This window comes from Hyaena hyaena, unplaced genomic scaffold (genome assembly GCF_003009895.1).
Source record: "Hyaena hyaena isolate Hyena2069 unplaced genomic scaffold, ASM300989v1 scaffold_585, whole genome shotgun sequence".
In the NCBI taxonomy this organism is placed as follows: Eukaryota; Metazoa; Chordata; class Mammalia; order Carnivora; family Hyaenidae; genus Hyaena; species Hyaena hyaena.
Genome location: NW_024081217.1, coordinates 826,508 through 841,461, shown reverse-complemented (window position 1 = coordinate 841,461; position 14,954 = coordinate 826,508). Strand labels below are relative to the sequence as shown.

The 14,954-nt window shown below is 36.7% G+C and overlaps 1 protein-coding gene across 4 annotated transcripts in view; it reads right to left on the bottom strand.

Annotated features, from left to right (window-relative positions):
- RBM27 (RNA binding motif protein 27) overlaps nt 1-14,954 on the bottom strand; it is a 77,363-nt gene that overhangs the window by 40,323 nt on the left and 22,086 nt on the right. For 2 of the 4 annotated variants that reach the window (XM_039256698.1, XM_039256700.1), the window contains exons 4-8: nt 8,239-8,330; nt 7,373-7,566; nt 6,395-6,658; nt 4,238-4,525; nt 1,782-1,916 (exon numbers count right to left, since the gene is read on the bottom strand). In XM_039256698.1, coding sequence (XP_039112629.1) covers nt 1,782-1,916; nt 4,238-4,525; nt 6,395-6,658; nt 7,373-7,566; nt 8,239-8,330 — 973 coding nt within the window. The remainder of the gene's footprint in view (nt 1-1,781; nt 1,917-4,237; nt 4,526-6,394; nt 6,659-7,372; nt 7,567-8,238; nt 8,331-14,954) is intronic. The other 2 variants (XM_039256699.1, XM_039256701.1) reach the window with 1 other exon arrangement.

Sequence of the window (14,954 nt, the reverse complement as noted above, 5' to 3'; positions counted from 1 at the left end):
ATATGCACTGTAAAAAGACAAAATTAGAAGACTATTAAAGGCTAAGATGGGGTTTCTGTTCTGAAGAAGCTCAGTTGAACATAAACTTATTACACATGAAAATAAATCTAACAGTAGGCTTTACACGTCACTAGGTAAGAAATGCTTTTTGGTCTTGTTGGAGTTTACAACAGACCAATGATTTTCCTCATGGAAATAGAAGTTTTGGGGTTTGAAAGAAGAGAGAGAGAGAGCAGATCCCTAGGAATAAAGACAGAAAAAGTTGAGTCAAGACAGGGGCACAGACAAGATGTTAATGGCCTCACCAGAGACGATGTATGTGAGACCACAGTGAAGAGATTACCTATGACAGAAAGAAAAGCTACAGGGAAGGGTTCATCAATAGTTTAGGAGGAAATTGTGGCCACTACAGACTTCTCATGAGGTACTGTTGTTAATGATTTTCTTAGGAAAACTAGTTTAGCAGCATTATGTCGTGTGACTTAAGGAGAGTAAAACATAATGGGAGTCAAGATGAGTACAGCAATAATCCAAACGTGAGGTGATTCAAGTGTGGATGAGGGCAGAGCCACAGGAGGAATAGAGGGAAAGGGATACTTCAAAGAAAAGGGATTTTTTTTATTAACTAGAGATAAAAAAAAAAGCAATGAGTCAATCATGTCAAGGTTTCAATTCTAGGTGATTAAATAGTTGTTATTTCAGTTTATAAAGAAAGACCAGGATCGTGGAGACAAAGACTTAAAGAGAGGTAATTATGTTTGATTTCAGAAAAATTAAAACTTAAGGAGACAATAATAACTACAATATTATAAAAACTAACCACTATATCTAGCTTACTAGATGCCGGGTACTATTTTAGATGCTTTAGATAGATATATTCATTTATTCCTCAAACACTCTTAATGAGGTGAATTATATTATTATTCCCACTTTACAGAAGAGAAAACTAAGATACAAAAAAGTTAAGTAACTTGTCCAAGGTCACAATGACAGAAAGCAATGGAACCAGGATTTAAATCTGGGCTTATTAATTACTTTGAATTGCCTCACCATGACATGATAAAGATGAAAAAAGGTTATGATAAACACAACTGGACAAAAGATGAATTTATCCATAAAGTGACACGGCTGTGCAAAAATACCTCTCACAATCTGACATTTTTAACAACTAATTACCTCACTTTTATGTTTTTAGAGAAATATTTTAAAAAGCTTTAAATAAACTAAAAACAACAAAATCACCTAAGAAAAAAGAGAGAATTAGGACTCAAGAACAACATATTATAGTTAAACATAAATGTTATAATGTCCTAGCAACTATTACAGTTTAAATGATTTTTGTTATCTTCACTTCAGCAATAAAGTTAAATAATTATTAGGCATATTTTATCTGACCTTTTGTATATTCTTAGAAGATAAACCTTGTGTTTTGGAAATTCAATCCAAGGAACCATTTTTGAACAAAAGCTTCAAAATAAATTTCCTTTAGAAGAGAATAAAGCTTCAAAAGAAATGTCGTTTAGGAGATATAAATGTTGCTACTTCCTCTACAGCAGAGGAGACTTCTCCAATACAGAAGGCCTTGCCCTTCTCTTCCATGAACGCACAAGTTAGTACACAACTAAATAAAGAGCATAACCACATAGTAAACTGCCTTGTGAAAAGAAATATGTTTATATGGCACAGTCCATAAGAAAAGAAATAAACTTTTTTAAAAGAATAACACTGAACTTACGCTTTTCTACACCCTAGCAATTCTAAGTCAAGCAGTATTTACTTACGTTCTGATACTGTATAAAGGAGGTTCTGGGGTAAAGGAGGAGGTAGTCTTGCTCCCACTGGTGCAAGATTGGGCACTGCACTTGTCCCAGGCTGGTCACGGTTGTTTATCAAGCTTGACTGTGTTATGGGTGGTCCTAAAAATTAAAACAAAGACAAAAAGGTAGAATACTAATGTTTCCTAATAAAAATACTATACTAGTACTAATTTGGATAGTCATTATTAAACTACCTACTTTAGCTTAGAACAGAATTAAGGAATTTGATATACGTAGGCTTCAACACTGTGAGCTGCAAAATTATTTAAGATGACATTTTAGTTCTGGAAAGACAAAACAACGCTAGGGTACAAAAATACAAGACGGTTATCTCTAGGGTATGGGAGTGAAAAATGGCTGAGAAGTAACTTGAACAAACTTTCTGGGATGATGGTAAAGTTCTATAGAACTCAAGTTCTACAACATTATGAGCATGTTTAAATGTACTAAGGGTCTGAAACATAACAGGAAATGCATCAAAAATAATAATGGGATAGGGCGCCTGGGTGGCTCAGTCAGTAAGGCATCCTGACTCTTGATTTTGGCTCAGGTCATGATCTCACGTTATGTGAGATCAAGCCGTGCTTGGGATTTTCTCTTTCTCTCTGCTCGTCCCCGAAGTGTGCACACTCACGCTTTAATAAACATATAAAAATAATAATAATGGAAAAGATAGAAAGATAAGAATATAGTAAAATATTCATCAGAGAACCTAGATGGTGAGTATATGGGTTTTCAATGTGTAATTCTTTCAACTTTTCAGTCTGCTTAAAATTTTTCATAGCAACATGGAAAAAATGACACTCTTGGATTTCACTATTAAACAGAAATGTTCCCACATATCACATCTTTTATTGTGATAATTTCTATATATAAAGATGTTTTTATATCTGGGGAATAAAATTTCAACTTGAGCTTCACAATTATACTATATGCTTGACAATATTAAATCTATGTATTAAATGTCTCCAAATCTTTATCAACTTTAATGAAATGTGTTCTTTTTTTATTCCTTTTTTTTTTAATGTTTATTTTTGAAAGAGAGTGCGCAAGTAGGTGAGGGGCGGGGAGAGAGGGAGACAGAGGATCCAAAGTGGGATCTGTGCTGACAGCAGCAAGCCCAATGCAAGGCTCAAACTCATAAACCATGAGATTATGACCTGAGCTCAAGTTGGACGCTCAAGTGACGGAGTCACCCAGGTACACCATGAAATGTGTTCTATAAAGAATATTACTGTAGGAAACGTAGGTGATCAGTACATGGGTTCATGATAAACTATTTTTGTTACCTTCCTGTGAGTCTACAGTAATTCCAAAAATAAAAGTTTAAGAAAACTAAAAAGTACAGTTTAATAAACTTAATGGCAATCATTTTTTAAAATAACAATTTGCCATCTCTTAATAATTGTTAATGTCTTCACATAGATATTTTCTTCTATCTTTGCATGCATACATGTGAACTATTCACCACACAGGTTTTTTTAATTACAAAAAAAAAAAACCCAAAAACTTAGTCTTGCTTCTGTTCTTCCTAAGCCAGCAACTGTTGAGGATTTTTAAATGATCATTTGAAAAACCTTGGTACTTAAGGCACCTGGTGGCTCAGTCAGTTAAGCATCCCACTTCAGCTCAGGTCATGATCTCACAGTTCTCGGGTTCGAGTCTCACATCGGGCTCTGTGGTGACAGCTCAGAGCCCGGAGCCTGCTTCAGTTTGTGTGTCTCCCTCTCTCTGCCTTTCCCCCACTTGTGCTTCCTTTCTTTCTTGAAATAAATAAACGTTAACATAAATAAATAAAAATAAAAACATTTAAAATAAAAACATTTTGCACTTAATCTTGGTGAATGTGATTAAGAGCATACGGTTCACTAAAAAATAAAGAAAAACAATAAACAGTCCTTATCTGTAAAGAGACTCATACTAAAGTACATACTAGAGAAATGAGAAGACTTTTGGAATTTACTACAGCAAAAATGAGCCAAAAAGCACCCACATGTGCCATGGTGGGGGGCTGGAGGGAGGGGGTAAAGGAAATAAATTAGACAAAAACAGTTGAATGTTGATAATCACTGAAGTTGGATGATCATACATGTGGTACACATATTATTATTCTACCTCTGTGTATATTTGAAAATTTCCATAAAAGACTTTAAAAAGTATTTTAATATTCTAGAAGAGATTTTCTTTTAAGACTAGGAAATTTCATTAACCAAGAGTGGCATGTTCTTTCTTGTGACATCTTCAAATCACTGGGTTTCTTAGATGTTGTCACCTCGCAAGATTTTGACTCCCAAGATCTTTTTAAGGTACCTATTATTAATCTATCTTTCAAAAATTTTAAATCAAGTTAGCTAAGAGATGGGTTCGTCTAAATACAATTCTTTGCTAAAGAAAGAAATAGTCAACAAACATATACTTACTTGGTATGGGAAGCACAACAGAAGGTGGAGGCTGCCCATGTCCCTGGGGAACAGGAAGTCTCATACTATGGCCAGGACCTGGACCTGGACCTGGGCCGGGGCCAGGGCCAGGGCCGGGGCCAGGGCCTGGCATCGGAGGCATTAGCATTCCAGGAGGTGGTGGAGGAGGAAGCCCAGGGGGAGGTGGAGGGAAAGGGATCATGCTTGGCAGAGCAACTTCATCAACAACCAGGGGATCATTTCCATGATCAAACTGACAAAGGTCACCAAGTACACAAAATCCTCTTTCTGTAAGAAGAAAAGAACACTCTTATTATGATCTATTTAGAGTTCAGAAAACAAAACAAGACCCTGAAAAGCCTACCAATCTGACTTACAAAGTATATTTTCTCTGAGGAATTTAAATCCTTCTTAGTGTTATTCTATTAATCATCACATATCCCTAAGGTAGGGCCAGATGTACTCTCTACTTTCTGACACTATGCTTTGTGGAGATAGCAAATAACAGGGTCCAAAACAGGCTACTAGCCACTATCAGATCAACCCATTTGCCATTAAGTTTTTGTAATAAAAATTCAGACTCAGGGTGCCTGGGTGGCTCAGTCCATAGAGCATGCTACTCCTAATCTTGGGGTCATGAGTTCAAGCCCTATGCTGGTATTAGAGATTACTTTAAGGAAATAAAAAGAAAATTAAGATTCAATATAGCAAAGGCAGGGTACAGCAGGTAAGAGACTTAACTAGACAATCTAATTTCAGCTATCTAGTTTCATGGTATTATTCTAAAGTCTACATTCTTGCTATATGTACAGTTTGAAACTTCAGTTTAAAATATTAAAATGGGAAGGGGTGCCTGGCTGACTCAATTGGTGGAGCATGTGACTCTTGATCTCAGGGCTGTAAATTCAAGCCCCACGTTTGGTGTAGAAATTACTTACAAAAAAAAAAAAAAATAAAGAAAAAGAAAGCATTCCATTTACTATTCACTGCAGCATTATTTATAACAACAAAATGTTAGAAACACCCCAAAAGCACATTAATAACAAGTTAAGTTAAACATGTTTTTCTACATATAGAATACTAAGAAACCTTAAAAAGGCATTAAGTTCTAATGTATTAATACAAGATAACTACCAGAAAATACTACTCCACTCGCAAAAAAATGCAGAAGTATAGTATACTAGCATTTACATATAACAGAAAACAGGAGAGAATGTACATATTGTTTATGTACACATATTCAGACTATGTCTGGAAAGATAAACAAGAAATTAATAGCATTAGGGGTGCAAGGGTGGCTCAGTTGGTTAAGCACCTGACTCTTAATTTCAGCTCAGGTTATGATCTCAGTTTGTGCCTGCTTGGAATTCTCTCTCTTCCTTTCTCTCTGGCCCTCCCCTGCCTATACACGCTCTCTCTCTCACACAAAATAAATAAACTTAAAAATAAACAAATAAACATTAAATTTGCCTTGGGAATGAGATCTCTGTGGCTGGGAGACCAGGGTGAGAATGAGATAATGCTTGAGTAATTATTTGATTGTATTTCCTACTTAAAAATAAATAAAATGTAAACATATATATTCTCTGTTTATAGAAAATATGTTATAATGTCTGTGATTTGCTTCAAATGGATTTCCTGGTCCAGAAGGAGCAGGAGAAAAACAAAGATGAAAACAAAACTGCCCAGGGGCTGCTAATTGCTGATGCAAGATAACGGATACACTAGGGTTAATTACATTGTTTTGTCAACTTTTATTAATATTTAAATATTTCCGTAATAAAAAATTAAAATACACCTAGATTCATTCAAATGGGAACTCGGCAAATTAAACTTTTAAGTAGGTTATAATGCTTAACAAATTCCCAGCACCAAACACTACACAAAGGATTACAATTCCTAGTGCCTACCAAATTCTGTGGTCTACCCTTACTGTCTGAAGTAACAAGAACAAAAAAAACCCAAATGGATGAAATCTGAAGACTCTCTTAACCAGAGTCAAACTATTAAATCCAAAAAGCAAATAAGCATATACCAAAGGAGATTTTCCTCCTCATTCATCCCTTTTGACAAAATCTAGGCTAAAATGCAAAGGTCTACAATATTCATATTTGCTTTACTAGTACTTTTGGGTACAATCTAAAGGAGAATCTTTACCATCATAATCTCTGCATCGCCTCTTTGGTGGTGGGTTTCGACCAAAAGAATTGGAAGAGCTATGATTGTTATAGTAATTAGACCAACTCTCCGTTGTGTTTTCAGAGTGGTGCGCAGGTGCGATCACAGTAACAGTGCTGGGAATAGACTGTGCCCCAGAGGAGTACTGCTCAGAAGAGCTTGGAGGTGGTGCAGACACAGGCACATAGGAACTCTCCAAGTCGTTCCTTTCACTCTTGAACTTTGATCTTTCCCTGTGCTCTGCTTTAGAGACAAAATAAAAACAAGAAACAACTGAGATTAGACATTTATGTTCCTAACCTACGTTTCTTTTCTCTCACGATAGGGAAGGAGAGAATACTGCCGTAGGCTTGCTGAGCTTTCCATATTTCAAAGTGCTCTTATTATTCATCTATCCTAACAGCAGGAAGATCAACAACATGATGAATCTTGACCAAGAGCTTGTATAAAATCATCTTTTACAACGTCCACTGATAGTTAATAAGAAAGCTATCTAAGAACTGACTTCCAAATTGAAATCCCGGTTGTCAGTGGTTGCGATCCCACTTATCTACCTACACTTTATTTTTAATTGTATACACTCTAGGCAATCTTAACACAAATTCATTCCTTTTAGTGAGAGAGTGGGGGAAGAAGCAGGTAATCCTCTTCCTCCAATGACAGCTTTGTTGATTAAATGACATTAGTTTCAATTATACAATATAACGGTAAGTCTAGACATGTACCATGATACACTTATGAACAGCTTCCTTTTAGTCAAACTCCTTCGAGTCCTTTGAGAACAGAACCCTGTCTTTCTAACAAAATCGGTACTGGGTTTTTTGAAACAATTCTAGATTTTACAGTGCTAACGGTGCGTGGTAAAGGTACATGTGCCTTTAAGGGAAGTTCTGGTACTATTATGACAGAGGAAGATAAGCAACACAGCGTTTTTAGGGGGAAGCCTCATCTACTCACCAACATTCCTATTTGGATCCCGGTCTTTGCTGCGCCCTCGACTTCGGCTCCGGCTTCGACTCAGGCCCCGGCTCTTACTCCGGCTCTTACTCCTGCCTCTTCTCCAGTCGTACTTCTCACGGTACAATTCATTCCGCTCATAGTAGCGGTCATAGTCTCTCCACTTGCCATCTTCCCTTTTTTTCTCACGTGTCCTATAATACACAGATATAAAAGCCATATGTACACTATAGAAACGAAGTATGCAAACGAATCACGAGTATGAAATTCCCTCCTTGATTCAGCAAAACTCATACTGTCTATGCTTTTTCAGAAAGCCATAGAACCACAGCGTAACTCCTCTGATCCATTATATAAAAAGAAAAAACATTCTCTCAAGCACACTGGGGTGGGGAGAAATGAAAAAAAGAGGTGAATCCAAAGTACGGGGAGGGGTAGGGGAAAAAAAGAAATTTAAAAGTAGGAAAGAAAAAAGGCTGAAACCAAGTTTTCCTAAACAAGACTAATTTCTGGATGGCACGCTGATGATTCAACATACAAATTGAACTATCTGCAATATAAAATACTATGGATGATTTTAATAGTGAGCACCCCTAACCAAATGGAACATTTCACTAATATCCTCTAAGGAGACTACTCCCACCTCTGTGCTCCTGGGGAAAGCACATAATGATGACTGTTTATAAAATGAAGAGAAAGTATGACAAAGACAAAAAACAGAATGGAAGGAAGGTAACATTCTCTTTCTTTAATCAGTTTAGAGAGAGAGATGGGTCAGTACTTATGTTAAAAATCCCATTAATGCCCTCACAAGGAAACTAAGAAGTGAATTAGGAGTGTCTTCTTAATTAAATATAAACACAAACCTCCGTTCACTAGATTCTGAACGAGTCTTCTGGGGACTAGGATACTTCTTTTTTCTGCCATCTCGTTCTTCCTCTGCTGGCTCCTGAAATACCTACATGAAAGCATTCATTAGAAGGAAGATCAGTCCTCTTACCAATTACGAAACACATCCACGTGATAATCTTCCTAGTGCAAAAGGGGATACAGATACACTGAAACAGTGAAGTCAAGAGGCACCTGGTCAGTTGAGTGTCCAACTCTTGGTTTCAGCTGTGGCCATGATATCATGGTTTAAGTCCTCCATCAGCATGGAGACTTCCTGGGATTCTCTACCTTTCTCTCTCTCTTCCCCTCCCCTGCCTGCTCTCTCATGCTCTCTCTCAAAATAAACAAATAAACTTGAAATGAAGGAAGGAAGGAAGGAAAGAAGGAAGGAAGAAAGAAGTCAAATCACATCCAAAAAAGTCAGGCAGCAGGGGGCAGTAAACAAGATGCTGAAATTACTTTAACAGTAATACACTAATTTTTAAATGTTAATTTAAGGGGCACCTGGCTGGTTCAGTCAGTTAAGCGTCGGACTTCACCTCAGATCATGATCTCACGGTTTGTGGGTTCAAGCCCTGCATTGGGTTCTGTGCTGATAGCTCAGAGCCTGGAGCCTGCTTCAGATTCTGTGTTTCCCTCTCTCTATGCCCCTCTTCCACTCATGCTCTGTCTCTCTCTGTCTCAAAATTAAATAAATCCCCCCCAAAAATTTTTTAATAAATGTTAATTTAAGGTAGAGAACAGAAGTGCAGGAGGAAAACAGCAATTAATCCCTCACAATGAAAGAGTAAGTCTGTATTTCTAAGTATCATGGGTAAAATGGTTCCTGTTTTCCTAATTATAAAATATACTCATAATTTAAAGACTGGATTTATTTCATAGAAAAGGTTTCAAGAAAAAATGGCAAAATAAACAAGTGTCATAAAACTACACATTTCATGAGGTGTATAGGAAAATGGTACTGGAATTAATGGAAGTATTATCTGCTTTTATTTTTTTATTTTTATTTTTTAATGTTTATATTTGAGCAGGAGAGAGACAGAGCACAAGCAGAGGTGGGGCAGAGAGAGAGGGAGACACAGAATCTGAAGCAAGCTTCAGAGTCTAAGCTGTCAGAACACAGCCCAGTGTGCGGCTCGAACCCACACGCTCTGAGATCATGACCCGAACCAATGTCAGGCACTTAAATGACTGAGCCATCCAGGTGTCCCAAGAAATACTGTCTTCTTTTTAAAGCATAACAGTTAAGAGTGACCAGAAATAACTTGTGATTTTATTTTTTTAATATTAATCTCAAAATAAATAGCCTTTACCATAGAAAGGTGAAATAAAGTCATTTGCAAGAGCTAAACAAATCCATCTAATGGAGAAACTCACTTAACAACCAGGAGGTCAGTGAATGGAACAGATGATAACAATTTAGTAAAACTCAGGCAACATAAAATGGTAGCCACAATATGGCAACCATATAGCGCTGGCTAAAATATTATACATTTATTAAGACTATTTTTAAAAACCATTCCTATTTAAAGGAAATACAGAGTACATATTACTCCCCTGGGATGCAATCAGCAAATCCATACAGCAAAAACTCTATAGAGCAAAAGACTGAGTTCTTTCAATAAAATAAAATTTATGGAGAAAAAATGGGGGAGGAAAAGAAAAATGAGAGAGACATACAGGTAGGTATAAAGGGCGGATTTAAAAATTAAAAGAAACTTAAAAGACATCAACTTGGGAGATCTTTTTTCCTTTCTGTATTTTGCAACAATTTTCTTGATGGACATGCATTAATTCCTAATGGAAAAAAAATATTATTAAAGAGTTAAAAGACCCAAGAGAAATAAAAACATAAGGCCACCCAAAATCCTGGACATGAATGTTCACAGTAATATTATTCATAACAACAAAAAAGCATTAATCACTTGTCTATCAAGCCAAATTCCATCAACTGTTAAAGAAAAGGTGATATTTCCATAAAATGGAATATTGTTCAACCATAACATAAGAATACGTGATACAACCTAGATGAACCTTGAAAGCACCAGGCTAAATGAAAGCTAGTCACAAAAGACTACAAATTATATAATTCTGTTTATATGAAATATTGAGAATAGGCAAATAGAGAAATAATGTAGATTGGTGGCTACCTGAGAGAGGGATAGGGGTTGGGAAAGAACAGTTGGAGGGTGAGAGATTAATGAGTACAGGATTTCTTTTTCAGATAATGAAAAAGATTTAAAATGGAACATAGTGATGGCTGCACAATTCTGAATACAATTAAACCATCACATTTGTACACTGTGAATAGGAAAAGTGTATGGTAGGGGAGTTGTATTTCAATAAAGCTATTTTTAAAAAGTCAGAGAGCATGCACAATATAGATAAATCTCACATAATGAACTAATGGGAAGGGTGCCTGGGTGGCTCAGTTGGTTGGGCAGCCAACATCAACTTTGGCTCAGGTCATGATCTTGTAGTTCCTAAGTTCGAGCCCCACATTCGAGCCTGCTTTGGATTCCGTGTCTCCTTCTCTCTCTCTTTCCCTCCCCAACTTATAAATGACCACTTTGGAGTGCCTGGGTGGCTTAGTCGGTTAAGCGTCCGACTTTTGCTTAGGTCATGATCTCACGGTTCGTGGGTTCGAGCTCCACGTCGGGCTCTGTGCTGACTGCCAGCTCAGAGCCTGGAGCCTGTTTCAGTCTGTGACTCCCTCTCTCTCTGACCCTCCCCTGCTCACGCTGTCTCTCTCTCTCTCCTAGAAATAAATAAAACATTTAAAAAATAAAAAATAAAATAAAAATAAATGACCATTTAAAAAATAATAATGAGTTAATGGAGTTATATGGCTAGCTCAGTTGGTAGAACATCCAACTCTTGATCTTGGGGTTGTAAGTTCAAGCCTCACATTGGGTATAGAGATTACTTAAAAATAAAATCTTTAGGAAAAAAGGAAGGCAAAAAATTATGATTCCTTTTACAAAAAGTGGAAAAAAGAGGAGTACATGGTGTTAAAACAAAGAGTACTAGTTACTCTGGAGAGAGGGAAGTGAGAGGGAATAAGGAAGAATGAGTTGTTTTTAAAAAAAGAAAGTTCAACCCATCTGATTATTTAGATCTCAATTCAAACAAATAGGGAAAAATGGACATTTATGAACAATTATAAATTTAAATACGACTAGGCATCTGTGAATATTAAGGAGCTACTGATATTTTTATAAGATAAAATATTTCTAAATATTACTTTCAAAATAATATCTTTTCAAGATGCAATGAGTAATTAGAGATAAAATTATATATCTGGGATTGTTTAAAATTAAGAGGATGAAAAGTGGCTGAAGAACAGTAGAAGGTATCTGCTCATGGATCTGTAATCACTGAAGTTGAATGATGGGTACATGGAGGCTCGTTTTATTATTCTGGCTTCTTTCAAACACTTCCATAATAAAAACTTGTTAGAAGTTTAAAAAAAATCTTCATTCTTTACTATTTTAAGTATATTTTCTATAACTTCCTGGTGGTAAGGATGGATTTTTTCCACAATTCTAACTTAATCTATTGCCTTATATATTCTTGAATTCATACTATATATGAAGACTTCAGGACACCTGAGTGGCTTAGTTGGAAGAGCATGCAACTCTTGATCTCAGGGTTGTGAGTTTGAGCCCCATGATGAGTGCAGAGATTAATACAAAATAAATAAACATAAAACTTCATAAACCAAAACCTCTTACCTACTTCGATCTTACTATTCTTTTTTGTTTGTTTATTTGCTTTGAGAGAGAGAAAATGAGCCAACAGGGGAGGCGCAGAGAGGAGAATAAGAGAATCCCAAGCACCGACAGCACAGAGCCAGATACAGTGCTCAGACCCACAAACTGTGAGATCATGACTGGAGCTGAAACCAAGAGTCAGCCACTCAGGTGCCCCCATCTTAGTATTCTAAGAATATGAAAGGTAGATTTCTTTATAGAATTGTATTATGACCAGGCAAGGTAATTTTTTTCAGTTTTTCTTCTACAGTGTCCACCTGACTTAAATGTTTCTACTTCACATCCTAGATTAGAAGTCTGATCATTACATATTTAAGAAGTTTTAATTATTATCTTGGTCTATCATGGCTACACAAGTCTGAGAGTCTCCATTCCATTGGGCCATTTTTGATATAAAAGTATACTAAATAGGTATTTGGATTAGGCAGGACTGGCTGTGGGCTGATGGTTGTTGGGGCTGAGTGACAAATACATAAGAATTCATTATACTACTGTCTGCTTTTGATGTATGTTGAAAAATCTCTGCAATAATATTTTTAAAAATTAAAATGAAATAAGAATGTTTTCAGACAAACCAAAGGAGGGAAAAACTCTGCTACAGGTTCTCATATTTGTAGTCATAAATCAAAATCTAAGAAAAACTGCCTTCTAATAATTCAGATAAATCATGGTATAGTGCAAATAAGGAATATAATACCAAAGATGGATGATTCTTTTGCTCACTCAAGAACTCAGACAGGGTAGGGGCGCCTGGGTGGCTCAGTCGGTTGGGCATCCAACTTCGGCTCAGGTCACGATCTCATGGTTCGTGGGTTCAAGCCCCGCGTCGGGCTCTGTGATGACAGCTAGCTCAGAGCCTGGAGCCTGTTTCAGATTCTGTGTCTCCCTCTCTCTCTGACCCTCCCTTACTCATGCTGTCTCTCTCTCTCAGAAATAAATAAAACATTAAAAAAATTTTTTTAAAAAGCTCAGGGTAAAAGGGTTTAATTAACAGCCAATTATAGCTGCAGCAAATTTACAAATAACTGTCCAACTACAGATAAAATATACTGTGCTTGGCGTATAGCCACGGGTTTTTCCTGCAGCAGAATGAGTTGTGCCATGATTCAAATTCTCACCTGCTTCCCCATGTGAACAGTAATCTAACTGTGAAACAACTGATGGCACAATATAACTAACATTTAAGGAAAAAAGTTAAAATGGCTAGTCCTCAGATGAATTGCAACTCTCTACACTGCTCAGGGCCACTGTATCAACCTAACACAGAGCAGAAGAACGGCCAATTAGCCAAAGGTATGTGCTTCCTCAAACCCCTTTCTTTCCACATTATGTAGCAGAATTACTAGAAGCTACTTTACTTATATGCTATCACATAAGCTGTTATTTATATCAGTGATGACAACTGCGTTGTGTACAAAATCTTAGAATACAAGAGAAATACACATGGTGTACTTGGGGTATTTATACACAGGAGCTGATATCCATCTTTCACAATTTTCAAAATTAGGATTTACTATGATACAAAATGAAACAATGCAACAATTTGTTTCTTTTTAACTGCCTTTTAAAAACTCAAAATAATGCAATTTTTCACTTATGTTTAAACCCGCTATCCTTCAAACAGATACTTCTAGTCCACTGAACCTCACAGACTGTAGAAAGGATACATGGTGCAAAAATTTTAACTTATTTTAAAAGATTTAATCTGTACACATAGACCAAAAATTACACACTATCAAGTACAGTAGAAAAGTTTCTTTCTACTTCCATTACTTGAAGTAACATACTCAGAGCCTCTTCTATTTTAAAAAGATTTTATAAAACAATTATACAGCATGAGCCCAAAACAAAAATGCAACAGTGCTTTCAAATTATCTTAAGTATAGTCACATTGTTTTCTTTTTTAAAAAGTGTATTTACTTACTGAGAGAGAGAGAGAAAGAGAGAGAGAGGGAGAGAGAGACTGTGTGCACACACACACAAGAGCAGGGGAGGGGTAGAGAGAATCCAAGCAGGCTCCACATAGTCAGCACAAAGCCTAATGTGGGGCTCAAACCCACAAACGTGAGATCATGACCTGAGCCAAAGTCAAGAGCTGGATGGATGTTCAACCAACTGAGCCACCCAGGTGCCCCTTGTTTTCTTTTAATTGATGAATCAATTCAATCACTCTAGCATTTAAAAATGGAGTAGAAATGACAACTAAATGTAATACATGATTCTTAGATTGAATCATGTACTAAAGAGAAAAAGCTGTAAAAAAAAAAAAAAAAGGAACATTGGAAAAAAAAGGGGTTGGGGGTACATTGTTGGGACAATTGAGAAAACTGAAATACAAACACAACGGGGTGCCTTGGTGGCTCAGTCGGTTGAGTGTCTGACTTCGGCTAAGGTCATGATCTCATGATTCGTGGGTTCGAGCCCCACATTGGGCTCTGTGCTGACATCCAGCTCAGAGCCTGGAGCCTGCTGCAATTCTGTGTCTCCCTCTCTCTCTCTGACCCTCCCCTACTCATGCTGTCTCTCTCAGAAATAAATAAAACATTAAAAAAAAGAAAGAAAGAAATACTAACACATGAAAGTATTTTGACAAAATTAAATTTACTGAAACTGATAATGATGAACATCCTCATTTTTTAATAATTTTTTAACATTTATTCATTTTTGAGAGTGAGAGAGGCAGACGGTGAGTGGGGGAGGACCAGAGAGAGTGGGAGACACAGAATCTGAAGCAGGCTCCAGGCTCTGAGCTCTCAGCACAGTCTGACGCGATGCTCAAATTCACGGACTGTGAGATCATGACCTGAGCTGAAGTCCGATGCTTAATCCACTGAGCCACCCAGGAGCCCCTGAACATCCTTATTCTTTTTTTTTTTTTTAATGTTTTTTATTTATTTCTGAGAAATAGGCAGGGATCG